This window comes from Cyclopterus lumpus, chromosome 9, assembly GCF_009769545.1.
Source record: "Cyclopterus lumpus isolate fCycLum1 chromosome 9, fCycLum1.pri, whole genome shotgun sequence".
Taxonomy (NCBI): domain Eukaryota; kingdom Metazoa; phylum Chordata; class Actinopteri; order Perciformes; family Cyclopteridae; genus Cyclopterus; species Cyclopterus lumpus.
In genome coordinates this window covers 23,020,802-23,040,843 of record NC_046974.1, presented here as the reverse complement: position 1 = coordinate 23,040,843, position 20,042 = coordinate 23,020,802, and the positions used below count along the sequence as shown (strand labels likewise).

The 20,042-nt window shown below is 45.7% G+C and overlaps 1 protein-coding gene across 2 annotated transcripts in view; it reads left to right on the top strand.

Moving 5' to 3' along the window:
• sema6a (sema domain, transmembrane domain (TM), and cytoplasmic domain, (semaphorin) 6A) overlaps positions 1–19,428 on the top strand; it is a 52,737-nt gene extending 33,309 nt beyond the window's left edge. The window contains exons 15-19 of one of the 2 annotated variants that reach the window (XM_034541497.1): positions 2,952–3,010; positions 3,795–3,815; positions 4,023–4,043; positions 6,965–7,144; positions 18,249–19,428. In XM_034541497.1, coding sequence (XP_034397388.1) covers positions 2,952–3,010; positions 3,795–3,815; positions 4,023–4,043; positions 6,965–7,144; positions 18,249–19,420 — 1,453 coding nt within the window. In that variant the 3' untranslated portion in view covers positions 19,421–19,428. The remainder of the gene's footprint in view (positions 1–2,951; positions 3,011–3,794; positions 3,816–4,022; positions 4,044–6,964; positions 7,145–18,248) is intronic. The other variant, XM_034541496.1, reaches the window with a different exon arrangement.
• Positions 19,429–20,042: the final 614 nt, after the last annotated feature.

The window sequence follows — 20,042 nt, the reverse complement described above, 5'->3', positions numbered from 1 at the left end:
CTTCAGCCCTGCTTTATGCTTTTTGCCTCATTAAAATCCGCACGGCTCCCTGTTCCCTTGCATGTTCCTCTGTTTGTCTGCCGAAGCAGCAGCCTGTCTATCGTCTTACCTGCCCGTCCCTGTCTGTGTGTCTATTTTTATCCATCCTTCTTCTTCCATCTCTCCTCTGACATATTCTTTCCCTCCAGCACGCCTCCCCTCTTCTCTTCTTCCATCTGGCCTCGGCGCGAGCGTGCCAGCGTTCTCATGTGGAGCTATGCCTCTCATACCTACTGGCCGTATATACAGCTCGTACTCTGGTCTCCTGCAATATGGTCCCCAGTTACACCCCCCACCCCCATCCCACCCCACCCGCCATGCTCATGCATATTATCGCATATGATTCTGTGTGGTTGTCATTATGCAAACTAGGTACATGAGTGTATTTCACTGACAACAGATCAGCATATTAAAAAGCATAAGTTAATTATTCAAGCCCTTATTGCACCCACCGGCCCTAACTGTTCTCTTACACTGATTACATCTGCACACACATACTGACTCATAACCTGCTGAAACCCTGATGAGGCAGAGTTTACCGCGAGTCTTCTTTCTTGTATCCAAATAGATGGGCGACTTTGAGGAAGCGTTACGCATTCTTTACACTGTACGTACAGTGAATTATTCTCTTCTGATATGAATAATGAATGATATTACACCTGACCTGCATTTCGTCCCCTCACACGCCTCGCATAATAATCACTTCGGCTGCAAGATGATATTTTAAAAAAGCGTCCCTCGGCCGCCTCCAGTTATGTACAGTTTGAATCTGATTAAAATATGCATCATGCGGTTACAGCGGCACCGTAACCCTGCGCTGAACCGTCTGTAGTGTCACATTGGGACACGTTGCACTTCTGTTGCTATCATGCGGCCGCAACGGGACGTGAACACATCGAACTCGGAGTTCAGACTATAGTTCAGTCATTTTCACACGTGGGGCTCAGACCCTGCATCTGTAGTGCGACTGCTCATTGTTAATTCATCTCGAACCTTGTGGTCTTCATCTCAACAATGTCTCACCTCGAGGCTGTCATGTTATTATAAAACCATGGCAACCACGACCACAAAGAGGCCAGACAACAATTTCATAGAAGTGTGGTACGAGGAAGTGACGTTTGTGCTCAGACAGGTCGAATTGTGCAACTCGCCGTCTGCTTTGCGATTATGAGTGTGTATGATAAGTGAATCAGATAAGCAGATTAAATGTACCCCCAGATATCAAAAGAGAATGCTGTTGTTGTTGTTGCTGTTGTTGTGGCTGCTTTTGAAGGGTTATTAGTTATCAAGAGGGCAAAATGTACCATCTTTGTCCCAATTAAGGTGCTGTGAAACTGGAGGGGAAAGATGAAAAGTAAATGAAGGCAAAACATTTTTCAATCATCTGAAACACATGAATATACATGAAGGGTTTGAGAACAGAACCGCAGAAATTCAATTATATTTCCCCCCTAAACTTATCTTGTTGTCAGGTTCACGGGATAAGGGGTGGGTGATGCTGTTTTGGAAAAATAATAATTCTTCTTCATGCTATAATTGAGACCAGTGGAGGGTGAGGAAGATGAGAGGCCGGTGGACTGGCAGGAGGTGGAGGACTAGCAAGGCGGAGGCGGGCGGAGGAGACTGTGAAAGCGGTCATGCGTGACTGTGATCCTGGTTGACAGTTGGTCCGCTCTGTTTCACATATCTCCTTACTGTCTGCTTGGTGGTCTTTCAGGAGGAAAACAGGTCTCCGTGCAGATTGCATCAGAAAATAACATCTCCGAAACTCTCACTCCGCCTGCTGTCTCTCTCTCTATCTCTCTCTCTCTCTCTCTCTTTCTCCCTCCGTGTCATATGATGGCCTCCCCAAGCATGGTTACCCCTCGCTGCCCTGCTGTTCGCCCATGTGATTGGGAGTACAGCCTCATGTCTCTACTGAACCCAGATAATGTCAGGGATGTCGTATATGTACAGATTAAAAAGCCCTCTGAGGAAATATTTAATTTGTGATTTTGGGAAATAGAAAATTAACTGAATTGAATTAGATGCTAAGAAATAGCAGAAAAAACATTGAAAAAACAGGGTCCCTTGTTCTGTACATTTCCACCATATTCCACCAGGGGTTCAACATTTTGGGGAATCTACTTATTTGCTTTTTTACCAAGATCAATAACCCTTTCCTGTACGGTAAATCGATTAGTGAATTAGCTTCTTTTAGCATAAAGACTGGAAACCGGGGGAAACAGCTAGCCTGGCTCTGTCCAAAATCTTTCTAGCAGCGCCACAAATTAATAATAAATAAAATAATAAGAAATTACGTATTTGGCTAGGACCTTGTTTGAGTTTCTGCTGGTTGCCTGGCAACTGCTCAGAGTCAGGTAACAGTCGAGCACATACTTCCCTTTTACCCTTTGGGTGGATTGTGCTACCTTTGGACAGAGCCAGGCTAGCGGTTTCCAGTCTTTGTGCTAAGCTAAGCTAACCGGCTGCTGGCGGTAGCTTCATATTCATGACGCCGACACGAAAATGGTATCAATCTCATCTAGCTCAGCGAAAACGTGAATAATGTCGAACCATTTCTTGAAGACTACCCACCATAAGATAACGGATCCTCTCACTGTCAAGTAAAACATAAATCTATTTATAACGTCACTTTTGGCAACGAGTCTTGTGCCAGCTATGGATTTACTAGCCTGCCAGCTTTCCTCATAACCACTGATTTTAGGCCTCCGGGGCACCTGCAAGGTGTTCTTTGATTCTTTTCCAGTACAGGGCTTCCTGCAGCCCACGCTGTGTGCACGCATAGGGTACGCTGTGTTTGGGGCTGCTATTGGAGTGAGCTTTCCTACAGCTCTGGTGCTTTGTTTAGGTGTGGCGAGCCTGCGTGGCCTGTTTTCCGCTGCTGACCATGATGTCTCTGTTCCCCGCAGATCAGCCTTTGAGCAGGACGTGGAGCATGGTAACACAGATGGCCTGGGAGACTGCCAAAGTAAGCAGGCCCTCTTCACTCTTATCTTTTTCCTCCTCTATTCTACACCCCCCACCACCACCACCATTCCTCTCTTCTCTGTTAACTCAGCCTCCCTCTTTTCTCGGCCCTGCGCTTTCCTTCTTCGCTGCTGTCACCTTGTTCTCCCCCGTCTGTTCCACCCTCACAATCCTCTCTTTCAGCCTCTTCCATCCATCTGTCCCTGTTCGTCCCTCATCCTCTTCTGTCCTCCACCCCCCGCTGTCTCTCCGGTCCCCCGGTCAATAGAGTGTTGTGTCCACTTGGGCAAACACTGGATTCCCTTTTTTGCAATTGGCTACGAAAGACACAACTCAAACATTGAGCGGCACACAAGGAACTGGACCTGACTTGTGAGGCACAAGCAACGCCTCTTTAACTCAATGTAGATTTGATGTTTTCATGTCCAGAATAACTGTTTGGACTGTTGATGTTCTACTGAGCTGCTCAGTCTGTAAGAGAAACTTCAGAACAATTTGACCTCAAATTGGTCATCTTAGTCCATTTCATCTCAATTTCGACTGTTTACTCAGAGTAAATGTCGGCGGCGCATTTCCCCTTCAATTTCATCAGTGTGTTTAGTCAAGGGAAGCCATAGCGTCGCACCTTCATTAGCTGTAGAGGCTATAGATCACCTCTGATTTAAAGTTAGGAGAATATTGAGCAGCCAGTCGATTCTGAATTACTTTAGAAGTCATGGCTTTTGATCATGTTATCATATCATGCAATAACACGTCTCACCTTGTTTCTTTTCTGCTTCTTCCAGACACCTTTGTGGCGCTGAACGGTAAGTATTCCACATTTTTATGATCAAATAAAAGGCAGGAGCTGCGTTTCATGTTCCCCCAACTCTTTAGCTCCGACCACACCCCTTCATCTAGTCAATCAATCATCCCCCTCTCAAGGAAATGAAAACTCCTCCCACACGTGTAAAGACGGGTTATTAATGACTCGTGCTTTTAACGGAATTCATTTCGTTCCTTCTTTTTCATAGACGTTCCCTCCAGTTACGAAGGTAATGAAACAAAGCACGGTCGGTGCGATTCACTCCTCGTAGTGTTTCCCCCTCGACCCGCCCCTTTTGGAGTTCAGAATAAAGGACATAGAATTAGAAAATAGAGATGAAAAACCTTCAAAGCTGATTCTATTCCCATTCAGATTCTGTTAGACCTGCTTTCCCTCCTTAATTGTTCCAACTCCTCTTTACCCGCTGTGCAACATCATCGATTAGCCCTGACCTTTGCTTCTAATTGGATGGATCTGGTTGTTGGCGGTTTAGGACTTTGATGGTGCAGAAATGCCTCAGTGTGCACATTAAGCAGGGACATGAGAGGGAGATTAGCCTGGCCTGTTTAGAGTCGGGAAAGATCTGATTCCTTTCTGCCAACTGCCACCGAGCATGTGCAGTTGGCACAGACTCTCCGCTGCAAACATGCGCACCCATTTCTCTGTTCCTGCAAAATACTCTCCTATTCAGACACCGAATCATATCACAATCACAGTGGTGAAGTGGTCACCGCTGGAGTCGATTTAAAGAATGATGAACAGAAGTGCAGCAGGAGCAGGTCGTCTTATCCGGAGCACCCACACATCCACCTTATTTTTATGGTTTTCAGTAAATCTCTCTCTCTCTCTCTCTCTCTCTCTCTCTCTCTCTCACACACACACACTAACACACTCACACTCACACTCACACTCACCCTCACACTCACACTCATACCCATACCTTGCAGCTGCCAGATCAAACAGTCAGATCCATACAGAATGACAAAAATAGTTCCAGAAAGCCCAGCCGTCTCTCTCTCTCTCTCTCTCTATCTATCTCTCCCTCTCTCCCTCACCCCCGTGGCTGTGCTCCTCCCTCCTTTTGGAAATCCAGGGTCAGAAAAAGGGATCCGTGTTGGTGTGCACCCCTATAGTGCTGAATATGCTCCATAGGCTTGACTGTGTGTGTTTCCAGGCACACACACACACACACACACACACACACACACAGACAACACCCAGTTTACAACACCCCAAACAAAGTCTTAGCCTTTACCCCCAACCCCTCTGTCGGTGGTTGATATGGATTTGAAGATAAATAAATGCCCCCTCTACATCCTGCTCTCCTCCACTCCCGACTAGACACCCCGGCCTCTCTTTTCTGTAGAAAGAGAGGGATGTGCATCCGTCTGCATTTTTTATTTAATTTTTTCTCCTCCCTGATCCGCGGAGGAGCTCTGTGGCTCCGAGCTCTCTCTCTATGTGTGTCATCTGCCTGAATTGCACTTCCCCTGGCGGTGGGGGAATGAATTATAAAATAGGCCTGTCACACTAATCTCTCAGCCTTGGGCCAATAGTTAAATAAATCATTTTAATGATTGCCGTGGCACACGGCGGAGGAGGCTCCGGGGTGGTGTTGTGCGTAGTCTACCAGCGTTAGCCCCTGTGAAATGCTCCGCCCCTCTTCAAACAGCATAAACACATATTGAAAAGGCACTCGCACATCTGCACACACACACACACTGCCACCTCCTCCGTGAGGAGAGCTCCACAGAGGCTGTTGATAAAAGTGTTGTCAATCTTCATCAAGGGTGGATGTTGTTGTTTTTATTACATTATGTTAAATACAATATGTAGCTTGTGCAAAACCGTGTAGGGTGGCTTAAGTGTTAGCATGTGGGATGGTAATGTGATTAGCATGGTTCCAAAATAACCAGTCAGACAAAGCGTATGCACATACTCTGCTTATGAAAGAAAAAAGAAAGGTGGAAAACACACATTTTGCACGTGGCGTTCGCCGAGAGACGGGGAGGAGAGAGGTATGATCCAGCACCCGCGCATGAAAGAGAACTTTGTTGCAGTTGTCACTCTAAAGGTGTGAGAGCACGTCGAAAGGCATCCTGCGCCAGCTATTCTTGTTGCCGTCTCAGCGTCGGTGTAACTTTCCGGCTGCGTTATGATACCCTCTTCAACTGTTGGCCAGCAGTTCGTTTGGCCATTACGGAATTTAATTACAAGGAGGAGCCAAATCGGAGGAATTCATTAGATGTTAACGACACGTTTCTCATGATTGATCGAGCCTCGCTGCTGAGGGACTTGCTAAATAAAGATCACCGGCCGTGCAGGATACAAAACGTTCTGGTTTTAAAATATAGAAAAGTGGGGAAATAAGCGGAGAGGGCGGAAGAGGAGAAGTAGGACACAAGAAAAGGAGGGATGAGAGAGAAAGTTTACAATTATCGTCGTTGACGATAAATCTGCCAATTATTTTACCAATTAATTATTTCTGCCAGAAATATTCTACACAAGTACTTCTTTCCAGAGCCCAAGGTTTCATACAAAAATAACAGTTAAGGAGCTGAAATCCGAAAACTGAATTGAAAAGTCAGACACAAGAGGAGGAACATGAGCGGAGTGAGAAGCGATCCACAGCTGAGGAAAAAAGTTTCAGGCAGACTTCTCAACGGGAGCGATGGAAAGAAACTTTGTCTCTCGTCCTTCATATCAAAGGTAGGCACCCTATGGTGATTGTGGAGCAACGCGATTGTACTCTGCTCAGCTCTGACAGGCCCAAAGGAGCTCTGACATATCAGCCAGAATAGGAGGGGAGAGAGTGAGAACGGCAGAGAGTGACAGGAAAAAAGAAAAAAGAAAAGAAAGGGCACGTCTATCTGGAGAAACACACACACACACACACACACACACACACACACACACACACACATTTGCTAATGAGTTACCCTGGGGTCACCGTGGAGAAACACTTTGTTGCATCGCACATCCAAGCTGTCCTCATTGTGTGTGTGTGTGTGTACGCTTCAAAGGAGGAATATAGTGTGTGTGTGTGTGTGTGTGTGTGTGTGTTTGCACCCCTGCTGGCCCGTGCTCACATGCACTGAAGCCTGTCCCCTTCTGCCTCGAGCGTCGGTTAACCTGTGTTGTGTCCGGCAGGCCACCATCACCGCCACCATCACCGCACCCTCTCCCTCCCCACCTCGGCCCTGCCCGAGGCCGCCGAGGTCCCCCTGGGGCGGGGCCGCATGGTGGAGCGGAAGGACCCCCCCATGAGCTCAGACAAAGGGGAGGACCCCTACGTAGCCGTGCCCTCTCAGACCCAGCCCGAAGCCAATGGTAAGCCTTGGAACACAACCGTGAGCAGTCAATTTGGTCCATTGTCACCTGTGGCAAGGGAGGAGGGGAGGTGGGTGGGGGGGGGGGGGGGGGGTTGTGTAATTGAGATTTACGGCTGCCTGACTGCTTCCAGCTGACTGGGCGTAGAGATGGTGGATCGCTTTCTCTCCAGGGGACAATTTACCTCACACTGTGCACGTAAGCCAAAAGAAACGTATGCAAACACACCTACGTCAGATTATGCAGACACATAGTACACGTTCTGCGCTCGTTAAGACACGTGCACGCACACCTACACAAACAGGCGCGCTCGGCAGGATGGATTTATTATCAACGGGCCGTAATGTCCCACGGGAGATGTAATATCCACACCATTACACTCTCGGAAGAAAAAAAACTCTTTATATATTATAAAGGTATTTAAGACGGCCCGGCCTCTGTCATGCTTTGCGACACGGTCACATGACATTGAACGCCCTTTTTCCTCCCGCGTTAACAACCTGCCTAATGCCGCACCGCCTCAAGGACGATTCGCTGGATAAATGAGACAGAGGGAAGAGGAGAGGAGGGAAGGAGACGAGGGGAAGGAGACGAGGGAAGGAGACGAGTGTAGAGGGGGAAAGTAAGAAATAATAAAATGTAAAAAAGGACACTGCAGCATCTTTTGAACCCTTAATAAAAACAGACCTATTACACACCATGCAACATTACATATTTCATGCTATTAGAGGCAGCATCACCGTGGCTTTGAGGAGATATTGATTGTTAATAATGATTATTCCTTCGCAGCTTCTATAGACAGACTGTGTATAAAGAAGAAGAAAGGGGCGGACCTTATTGACATTATGTGGTATAATAACGAACGGAGCAAATGGGTAAAACAAACACTTCCACCCAGGAGACCGTTGTTCGATTCTCGTGTGAAACCTAAATCCAAAAGTAAAAGTAGATTTCTCGCTCATCACGTAATGTTAAGTGGAAAGAAAGTGGGCGGTTGTTGTTTCAATGTTGTTGCGTTGCGTTTCATGGTTATGATACATTACTATTATTATTTTACATTCAATCTATCCCGAGGTTTGCGGAAACGTAGGACGTCAACTTTTTTTTTCTGCCGACTGCTTTGCACAGTGTCAAGCAAAGAAAATAATCATAAACATCGGACACACGCAGAAGTGATGCGACTCGAATGTACTGTCAACACATGGGAGGCACACAAATCCGGAGCTGGCCATAAAAACATACGCTCTCTCGTGAATACAAGCTGGAAGCAGTCAGGCACCCAGTGGGCAGATCCAAAAGCACAATGGTGGCAGAGACTTCAGACAGCATGCCTCCAGCCAGCATCACAACATGCTGCCGCCGCCCTAGTTGCTTTTACCTGAGCAGGCGTAATATAGTCCAGCCTCACAATTAATGGTGAAGTATGCTAGGATGTAATATATATATATATATATATATATATATATATATACACACAAAAAAAAAAAAATATATATATATATATACAATGTATATATATATATATATATATATATATATATATATATACAATGTAGGCCCAGGCATATATACATATGTATATTATATATATATCAATATATATATATGTATATTATATATATATATATGTAAATATATATATATATATATATATTTATTTTTAAATATATATATATATATTTATATATATATATTTATAAATATATATATATATATTTATATATATATAAATAAATATACATATTTATAAATATATATACATATATATATATATATATATATGTATATATACATATATATATATATATATATGTATATATATATATATATATATATATATATATATATATATATATATATATATATATATTGGGGGCAGGGGACGCTCAGGTAACTGCAACAGGGCTTCACATTCCAATACAATGCTTCCTGCTGTTTGTTTTCTGTACAATCATTATTATTATGATTTTCACGAGACACCTTTGCAGCTTCTTCCTTTTCTATATACGAGTCAGCTCTGATTTTCTTGTGTTGGTTTCTTGTGAGCAGTTCTTGATATTTTGCATGGCTTGGTCTGAGACTGATTTTTTTTCCTTCTTTTTTTGCTATTTATATATTTGCCTTTTTCTTCCCCTTTGATTGCTTTGATGGTATTAAGCACAGTTTTGCCTCCATGCAGCTTAATGCTCTTCAGCATGGCAAATCGAGCACCACAGTGAGCAGTATTCATTTCCCGCTCCACCCATCCTGCCTCCTCTTCCTTCCCGTCGCTCTCACTTTTATTGGCTTCAGGTGTCAACTGTACTGTGAAAACTTAGCAAACTGTGTATGTGAAAGTGGAAATGGCATCGATATATGAGAAATGATTATGGAGTCAGAACGTTTTTTATCTCGCATCTTAATGGAAAGGAGATAAATCCATTTTGAGCATTTTACAGAAGCAATAAGGAATACACATTTAAACATGCCATCAATCTCTAAAATTAAGTAAAAAAAAAAAAAAGTGTATGCTTGAGTGAAAAAGTATTAGCCAAAGTCGTTTGCAAGCTTGTTGGCGATTTAAAAGAAATTACAATTACTCCCCAACTTTTTTCATTTGCAGTTGAGACATTGCGGAATCTTATCTGCTAATGAATATTACAGTGCTGCCAATATGTATTAGCCCGACACCACCGTCGTAATTAGAAATGCTGCAAAGTGATGAGTATTCACACGCTGAGGATATTTAGCACCCAACAGCATCATTATCCGGCATTCCAGTGGGACCATCGCGGTTTCCAGGTGGCCGCTTGTGTTTCACAGTACATTTGAGCTTGGTGTCAGTCTGTCTGTCTGTCTGTCTGTCTGTCTGTCTGCCTGTCTGCCTGCCTGGGCCTCATCTGTCTCTGTTACATCATCCTGCACCCCTGTCACCCCGACCATACACCTCTCCCATGGCCCACCGTCGCCCCAGAAGCGCCACTTTCCACCATCTGCTGCCATTGTGATCAGTCTCCCTTCCACAGGACCTCTCATCTGACTGGGATGGCATGTTCCAAGGCTATACCTTACCTAGTGCAAATTAATTCCTGAAACCAATTTATGGAGCCCAATGTCCCTCCCCCTGCCTATCTCTGTCTGTTTTCCTCCTCCATCTCTGCACCTCCTCCTCCTCCTCCCTTGTAGTCTGTCTCTTCTCCAACTGGATTCATATCTCTTCCCCTGTCTGCAGGAATGAATCCTTGCCCCCCACCCCCACCCCCACCCCCATCCCTGCTCTCTCTCCTCTATCTACCTCTCTCTCTCTGTCAGACCCCCCCGCCCCTCCCCCCAACCCAACCCGACCTGTAGCCACCGCTGTGTTGCTCCAATTTATGGGTTCATTACAGCAGCAATCCAGGGAAGAAGGAAAAGGGGAGAGGTGGAAGAGAAGAGGGATGGAGAGAGACAACAGGGGAAGAGACATGGGAAATGAGGGAAGGGGAGTAGGCGAGGGAGGGGGGGTGGGGGGGAGGGGGGGCACATGATAAAGATTTATTAAACATAACAGGACAATAATGTAGGGGTGAAGGTTATAAGGGAGGGAGTGCAAAGATAGGAGATGGACAAACTGGCTGAAAGACAGAATTGAAGAAACAAGATGGAAGAAGGGGAAATAAGAGAGGATGTAAGATGTAGAGAGATACCACGGTGTTTCTCTCTATCCCTCCCAGTCATTTGTTTTCATACTGGGCCACAATGTTAACCCTGAACTGGCCACATTTCTCAGCTGATTTAACTAATCTTGGATGAAAAAATGATACAACGTACTTTTTACTGACTAAGTGCTTAACTGACTAGCTAATGTTTTTTTGTCAACATAATAAGGATGTTAATTTGCCGAACATGAAATGTTACCACTGAACTTATCTGCAAAACATCCCCTGATTATGTGTTTCATCAGTTCGCCCACAATATCTGCAGGAAGCAACAAGAGCATGATTAAACCTTTGACTGCCCCTTTAAGGCAGCGCTGAGTTAAAGGTGCAATGTACAGGATGCAGAGGATTAATATAGCAGCAAGCAACTATTTGCTGACTCCAGATATAGTGGCGTAGCGTCTACCTGGGCAGAAGATGAAGTCACTCTTGTAATCGGAGCTTCTCCTTGAAATGCTGACATAGCCGAGCGTGCTTCTAGTGCATGTCGTGTGCGTGTGGCCGCGTGGTATATATCCACCACAATGGAGACAATCTGGGACAAAAAACTAATAGAGAAAATAACATTGCAGGTGAACATAATCCAGGTAGCGATTACATTTCTCAACAACCGTGGAGGGAAATCAGTATTACATAAACGTAATTTAGGAGACACTTGTTTGGTGAGATGGTTTTGTTTTCTCATGCTCATTATGATTCACAGGAGGACCATTCACAAGTGTCAATCGACGGAAGACGACGCAGTGTTTACATCTTGAGAAACACCAAACATGAGTTGTGATTTCAAATCTGAGGAACCACAATATTATTTCTAACGCCGTGTTTCCAAAACATTGGCATTATGATGATATTTCTTTGCCATTAGACTAGAGCTTGTCAAGTGTATTTGAGAGATATGATTTCCCTTCATGGATTTAATGGTAATACCAACTACTACGACGCTGACAGCTGCTCTGCCAGAGTTATTTTCACCTGCAGGCAGCTCTCTGACACCTGTGTGCCGAGGTGAGGCTGGTGTGATGGAGGGGTAGGATGACCCAGCTCAGACAGCCCAACAGACAAACCCCAGCTCTATTATTATTTTTTCATGCCAAAAAGTCTTGATAGCTTGTGCATTTCACCCCACTTTCTGGAAGGCAGTTGAAGCAACATTTCACCATTGTTATTGAGGGATGGCATGTCAATCTCGAATGTTAGCTGTAGTTTTGTGGGGGAACTGTCAGTCTAAAAGAGCAGAACTGTGGCTGGGAGCTTAGCATTTCTGGCAAATTTGCAAACACATGTATGCCTGTAGTGTTGAACACCTGAAAAGGTCAACTTGTGTAGTTTGGTAGGGTCCCTCTACCTCCTGAGAAATCCCTATTTTAGCTCTGAAAACTACACCAGAAGAAACAACTAGTGCCAACTGGACCGAAAGAGCGTTTAGCACATAGACTGTATATAAGAGGTTGACGTCGTCAATGTGACATCACCCATTGGTTTGGGGACTGCCGCTTTGAAGCCTCAAGTTCTACAATTTGTCCGTCGCCATCTAGTTTTCTTTTTTTGCGACCAGAAGTGACACGAGAAGGTGGAGCCAAGTACAACCAAACACTGAATAAGACCACAACTCACGAGTAACTTCCATGAACTGATAACACATTGCAAAGGGGTTAATGTTCAAGTTTAAAGATGAAATTAAAGACAACTCCCAAACCAGACAACGCCGTGATAGCGACCCGTCAATCACAAGGTAGCCCCGCCCTTAAGAGCACTCAAAATGGACCATCATTTCCTAATGTATTTCATGCTGTATTGAAGAAGACTTGAAATTAGAGATTGAGACCATAAACTCATGTTTACAATGTTTACTGACGGAATAAATCAAGAGAGAAGTAAGAGTCATTTTCTAGACTTCTATACAACCCTGGTGGTCAGTAGAAATAATTCAAATTGAAGACTTCACTTATCTGAACCGCAGGTTGCCGCATGGCTTAGTAGCCATTTCTCTTAAATGTGGTCATTATATAAATATCACACATTACCTTACGGCTCTATTTCACTCTCTCACTAGTGCGCAAAAAGAGCCAGAGGACGGATTTCCTGGTTGTCTGATTACGGAGACTTCTCCCTTCAAATTACCCGTCCTCGGGAGCGAGCCGGCGAGATTAGACGCTTTAGTTTAACAGGAACTCTGCTCACTGTCAGATGAAGCGTTTGGCTGGTGGCATTTCTTCAGGAGGCTGTGAGGGCGATTGGGTAATTTAATGTTGGTAGTTGCATATGTCCTTGCAGTAGAAGGATTGGATTTAGTTTAATCCCATAAAAAAAGGATGATAGGATTTAGGTTCAAAGTTGGTGGGCTGGTCCTTTTAAGGATGACTGCACTGTAGCAAAGAAAAACGTTTTTTCAGGGCTTTTTTTTGGTCAAATGATCCTACAACTGTCATTATAACACCTTCATTAGTGTTTCAACAGCAGGATTTTGTTCCTTGCCAGCCAGAGATTGTGATAGATGTCTGTGAGGCGGACACATTATTTGCAGCTCATTGTTAATCATAACAGAAACAGTGGACTGGATGTTTCCCCGGCGTTACGCACTTCCCCGATGTCAAGCTATAAGCCATAATTTCCTCAACTGATTAGCTTATTGTTCTCTCAGGCCGCTTTTGTTTTTTCAATGCACATTTGCTGCTCACTATTCCATTTGAATGTTTCGGTTATGCTTTTCAGTGAGACCTCTCGCCTTTTGCCGCTCTCATTCAAAAGCTTTGCTTTGTCTTTTCTCATATCACGGCGGCTCATCCTTTTGTGCCTTTGCAGCTCGTCTAAACCCAAATTCAGCCGTCATTATTCTGCTTCGAACACAATTTAAATGCTCGTGTCCACGACGTCCATGAGTGAGCCACTCATAGAGTAGATAACCAACTGAGTCTTTGTCCTCTGGAGGGACGACACAGATAACATTAATGAATGATCATCTATTGTCACCGGAGGAATTACAAAACATTTCACTTCAGTCATGCATAGACGGTGGATGCTTGTCACACATCTTCAGCAGTCATAGTGTGATAAAATGCACTTGAGTGGGTCACCGACAGTGACTCATCAAGATTGAGTACTACTTAACACTCTGGGGGTGTGTTTTATCCATTTTTGTAGATCATGGTTTAGGATGTCAACACTTGCAGTAAACCGGCTGCCTTGAATACCTCGACATGTGATGGAGGTTGAACTCAAAAATAATTGCATTAATTGACGTAACTGTGTTATTCACGCTGGGCGGCCCCTTTTCACAAGTCTATCACCCATTAATAAACACCGTGATGGTGTCAACGTCAGGCATCAAACAGCGGATGATTACCGTTCCCAGGGAGGTGTAATTCAGCTTGATTTCCTCCGAGCATTACATCGTGCAGTTCGTATTCATGGAGGTGGATAGGTTAGTGCATCGGTGTTAATACCTGAGGCGCAGAATGATATAATTAGGGCTTTAATTGTAACTTAACAGGCTCATCAATATGCTGCGCACCGACTCTGGATTGTCTGATAAACCATTTTATATTGAATAACTCCATTAATGCGAGTGCCTCTCGAAACGTAAACATACACAAGACACAATGACATAATGTCCTAACGGGGGATTAAATGGAACTTAATGAACTGCTGTCACCATTTAAACAGCTTTCTCCTTTAAAAACAATAAATAAAGAGGACAACAGGGCAAATAAGTGCTCTCTAAAGAACAGAACATGCTCTCCTCCTTCATCTTTTTCTTCCTCTCCATTAGTTAGCGACGTCCAGAGTTCCGCCTCTCAACAAGTGGCTCGTCAGTGAAGCCTGATTAGGATTCCTATTGCTCTGCAGACAGTGTCTTTGTGTAACAGGCCTGCAGTCAGAGGTTAGGGTCCTCCCTGTAACCTCTCTGTGATGTTTAACTACCTTTGAAGTTTCCCCAACACCAACACAAAGCCAAGCCCTGTGGGCCCCGAGTCGGTTGGTGCTTCTGAAGAGATTAAAAACGAGTGTAAGGGCGCCTATGTGCGTCAGACAAGACTGAGCGCGCGAGAGAGAGAGAGAGAGAGAGAGAGAGAGAGAGAGAGAGAGAGCATTCACCCGCTCCAGTCAAAGCAGATTACAAAGTTTTCTGATTCACAAGCAAGTGTTGCCGACCCCGGCTGTTTTGACAGCGAGAAATATCAGAGTATCTGAGATATGTGTTTAATATCTGAATGTTGAGGCCCGAGGCGTTGTGATATTCAAATCAATTCAACCGCTGAGAGAAACCACGAGATGCCTCGCCTTGCGTTCTGGGGGTGGGGGTGGGGGTGGGGGGGGGGGGGGGAGAAGGCAAGAGTTGAAGCCGGGGCGCTGGCACGTCACGGTACAGTCAGGACCTCAGCGAGACGAGGACAGGACATCTGTGGGGTTGAAGCAACACTTTGATACTCAAGGTCACGCTGTTGAGAAGTTTGGAAAAGTTTGGCGAAGATCGCAAAAAAGCTTGCCAGCTTAGTTGGAAACCCTGAAGTCCTGTGATTCGACAAGAGACAGCCCCTTTGTCCTCTGTGGCTACTTACATTCTCTTTGATGTGAGCATGAGAAACAATTCCTCACATGAAAGATGGAAGTTTTCAAAGTTCCCTACTTTTCTTCCTTATGTGTTTTACCCAGAGGCCTCGGGCTAAGTACCATCCGGAAGTGTGTGTGCGTGAGAGAAGCCTGAGTGATGGATGGATGGAAGGGGAGGAGAAAAAGGAAAGAAAGAAAGGTTTTGGTTTTTTTTCTTGTATAATAGGCAGACAGGAAGAACCATGCGGTGCAGGTTAAAAAGGGGCTTTAACCTCGGCTCCCACTCCCGGAGTAGAAGACAACGATGTGGCTCCACAGCTCGCCTCCTTCACCAGAACGGACAACCGTTGGGCTCGGCTCCCCTCCGTCTTTGACATTCAACGGGAAATCCCAATCCCCCGGTCGACGAGCGCCGACCTTTTAGCGGCAATAAATTCACTGGCGTGAAAATTCCTAACAGTTACGACTCGCTCTTTCAGCATGCAAGCACCGGAGACAGAGACGGATGAAGGTATTCACGTCCAACAGGGATTGTGGAGAGAAAAAGAGAGGTTCTCCAAAGCAATTGTTTATGCACGCACTTTCATTTTCTAAGAGTTTTTCTTCGAGGCTCCTCACCTCCTGTGAAGCTGCATTCCCTCTTCCTTTTGGGCCTTTGTTCGCAGACGCTCTCAAACGCCACCCCGTCACCGCTGTGGCCTCCGCCAAAGGATGATATCGCGAAGTTATAGTTACAGCCTTTTCCCCGTCTCCACTGAATGGAGCACTCGCCACGCGGAGGCCGAACAGCGCGAAAGAAACAAAGTCAGCAAAGTGATCCGTTGTTTCTGCGAGAGAAGGAGAAGGGGAAAAAAAAGAAGGGAGAAAAAAAAGATATATGTGAGGACGAAATGAAAGATAGCAGCGGGGGGAAAGCATCTCTCTGGTTGTCGGGGGTGACTGTGCGAGATGGGAAGCAGATGTTTGGTCGGTTTGGAACCTTCACTGCAGATAGCACTCATCACGTCTCACACGATCTACACAGCAGGGTCAGGGCGCGTCCTTGATAGGAAACCAGTTTGGCCCGAAGAGACTCTACCATCAAATAAACACTAAATGAGTTACGGCCGAGCTGCGTCTCGTCGGCACTCTATTAAAGAAAATCCTTTTTTTTTTTCAATAAATGAACAGAGCAAAAGTAACAGCTTTTTTTTTTTCATCCAGGTTGAGCTTCGGAGTCGAGGCAGAGACTCAGTGCTTTACGCCTTTTAAGTCTTGTCTTTGGACTAATGAAGTATGACTGCAGCGAGCGAGGATTATGGATGTTAGTTTAAGAGAGTCTGGATTTCGCTTCCATGAGAACAGATTAGCGCGTTGTCTCTGTGTCTGTGTTATGTCTCGCTGAGGAGACACAGAAAGGAGATATTCTCCGAGCGCGTCCTCGGTGACACCGACGAGCCGAAAAGCCTAAACACGATTACCCGGCCCCTTCTGGATTTGACTGATTTATTGCAACTAACGCTTCATTTGTGGCATGTCCTCTTTGGAAGATTGCGGAAACAAATTGAATCTATGATTATCTGCAAAAAAAAAAAAGAAGTGAATTGATTCATGGAAACAGAAAGTCGCAGGACAGAATTGCAACAATAATGTTTGTTGACATTTGTTTTGTTTACTGTTTGCAGCTCATACTACAATACTAAGTTGATGTTTTTATTGTCTTCAGGTTCAACATAAAAAACACAATTTTCTACACGGTGAAGTAGATCAATTCTTTTAAATGTTGTTTCACTTTTAAAAGTGACTTTGGAGTGAAAATCTGACGTCCAAACGTTTAATAAATGCTGAGATACACACACTGAACAGCATAATGTACAGTGAATAATACATGCTCTGACACCAGCGCACATGTGTAATGGTGTCACGTAATCGAGACCGGCGGGAGCTTTTTAACGTGACGGAGCCCACCTGCCTAATCCCCTGTCCGGGGTAACTGATCAGTGTTGGCTACGGGTCATGTGGGAAGATGTTATAAATCTCTCTGCCGTGGACCGGTGTGTTTAACCCGAGCAACTGAGTGCTGCATTAGATGTCCACATTCATCAGTAGGCTGGAGGTTATCATCTGTGTGTGTGTGTGTGTGTGTGTGTGTGTGTGTGTGTCTGTGTGTGTGTCTGTGTGTGTCTGTGTGTGTGTGTGTGTGTGTGTGTGTGTGTGTGTGTGTGCAGATTGTTGTTGACCCCATTTTATTAGCCGCACCCTGCTGCCCCCGCTGCTCTCCCAGCGGCAGCATGCGTCGCATCTGCTTTTATTGAATTATATTTCATTTGGCCGCAGCGTCTTTGAAAGTGGCGCTTTCACAAGACACTGATGACACAGCTCATTGGGTTTAATGCCTAATCGGAGGCTTTTTAATGCGTTCTGTGCGATTCACAATGATTGGATCCAAGATGTATGAAAAGTCGCCCATTTGCATCCGTGAGGAGAAAAGGGGTTTGGGTATTTCAAACTCCCTTTATCTGCGCTCATATCTTTTTTTCATTTCAGCAGAGGGTTTTATCTCGGATTTACAATGTGAATCATAATCACCCCTCCAAAACGCATTTTCAGTCTAAAATTGGATTTTCTGGGAAATATTGAATGTTGCTACATCGAGCTTCCATTCGTGCTCCTTTTGAGAAGGTGCTCCTCATTTGCATGTTTTCCATGAAATGATTGAAACCTCTAATCTTTTTACCCAGACAAATATCTTTTGATTAGAGTAATTAAATATTGTTTTCTATTATTTTGTTGGTCTAAAAATAAGCGTCTTTCCCAGCAGCTCTTATAAATAACTTCCCACAACACAGCAGTTTAATCTCTGCTGGTCTCAATGTCCTCTCCGCGTCTCTCTGCAGGTGTGATCCGTGAGAGCTACCAGAAGGGTCGTGACCAGCTGGTTCCCGTGACCTTGCTGGCCATCGCCGTCATCCTCGCCTTTGCCATGGGCGCCATCTTCTCTGGCATCGTTGTCTACTGCGTCTGCGACCACCGGCGGCGAGACGTAGACCTGACGGGCCGCAAGGAAAAGGACAACCACCACCTCCACCCCCGCCGGGGTTCCATGAACAGCGTGACCAAGCTGACGGGCCTGTTTGAGACTCAGGCCAAAGACGGACGCCCCGAGGCGATCCTCACCCCTCTGATGCACAACGGGAGGCTGACGCCGAACGGGAAGATGCTGATAAAAGCAGACCAGCACCACCTGGACCTCGCTGCTCTGCCGACGCCCGAGTCCACCCCGATGCAGCCACGGCGTAAACCCAGCCGGGGCAGCCGGGAGTGGGAGAGGAACCAGAACCTCATCAACGCTTGCACCAAGGACATGCCACCAATGGGCTCGCCCGTCATCTCCATGGACCTGCCCCTGAGGGCCTCGCCGGGCCACATCCCCAGCGTGGTGGTCCTGCCTCTGCCGCAGCACCAGCACCAGCTCCAGCCTCACCTGCAGCAGCATCAGCAGTCCTACCAGCACGAGTACGTGGAGCAGCCCCACCACAGCGACCTGGGCATGGGTCACGGCGTCATGGACGACCAGGGAGCCACCCTGGAGTACAAGACGGTCAAGGGCCCCTGTCACAACCTCAACATGGTGGACCCAGACGGGGTGCTGCCGCCGCGCGTGCCCCAACGAGAGGCCTCGCTCACCATCCCGCCGGCCGTCCCACAGATGGGCAAGCGCCTGGAGGTCCACTCGTCAGTCTACGGGCTCCGGAAGGGATCGGCGTCAGGAGCGTCCGGATCCTCCGGATCCTCCGCCCTCAAGAGGCACAACACCAACTCATCTAACTCCTCCCATTTGGCGAGGCATCAAAGCTTCAACCGTGTGGAGACGCCGCCCCCTGCGCCTCAGAGGGTGGACTCCATACAAATGACAGCACAGGGCATATCTCTGTCACGGCAGCCTGGAATGAGCTCCTACGGGTCCCTGCCTCGAACAGGCATCAAATATCTCAAGCCCGACGTCCCCCCCAAACCCTCCGTAGTCTCACTCTCCACAAAAGTCAAGTCCAGTGACTCCTGCACATAGTCAGCTACTTATCCAGTCGGTCCAATGTGAACAGCAGTGAAAGGGTTCTTTTTTCCAAACGAGAGAAAAAACTGGGAATACTGTACAACTTGCATCTCTTTTAAGTGTTTTTTTTTTGTTTGTTTGTTTGTTTGTTTTTGGTGTACAGTACAGTGCGACACAGTTTTTTTCTTTTTTTAAGGAAACCACTTTCTTTTTATATAAATATGTAAATATTATACAACTGGTCGTCGTCATTTGTTTCTCGTCACGGAGCACAGGCTCTGGCTGACTCCCGGTTCCCCCGTGTACGCACACATGGGGACGCGTGTGCTCCTGAAGCAGAAGACGATACTTCATCCGACGGCGCCCTGTAGCATCCAAGACGATGGCTCTCTTGTTTGTGGTGTCTTTGGCCACCGGGACTTGATACTTTATCACGCTGGTAAAAAAATTTAAAAAAATTAAAAAAATTAAAAAAGAGGAAAAAAAGCACACGAGCCGACAGCACTGGGGGAAGAGGTTTGGAGAGTTGTACAGTACCTCGAGGACTGGGAAATCTGAGCGAGCGAGCACTCTGAGCTCGGACTGAAAAGGACAGACTTCTGTCAGAAACTGTGAAAAAGCCTCTCAGTGTTACAGC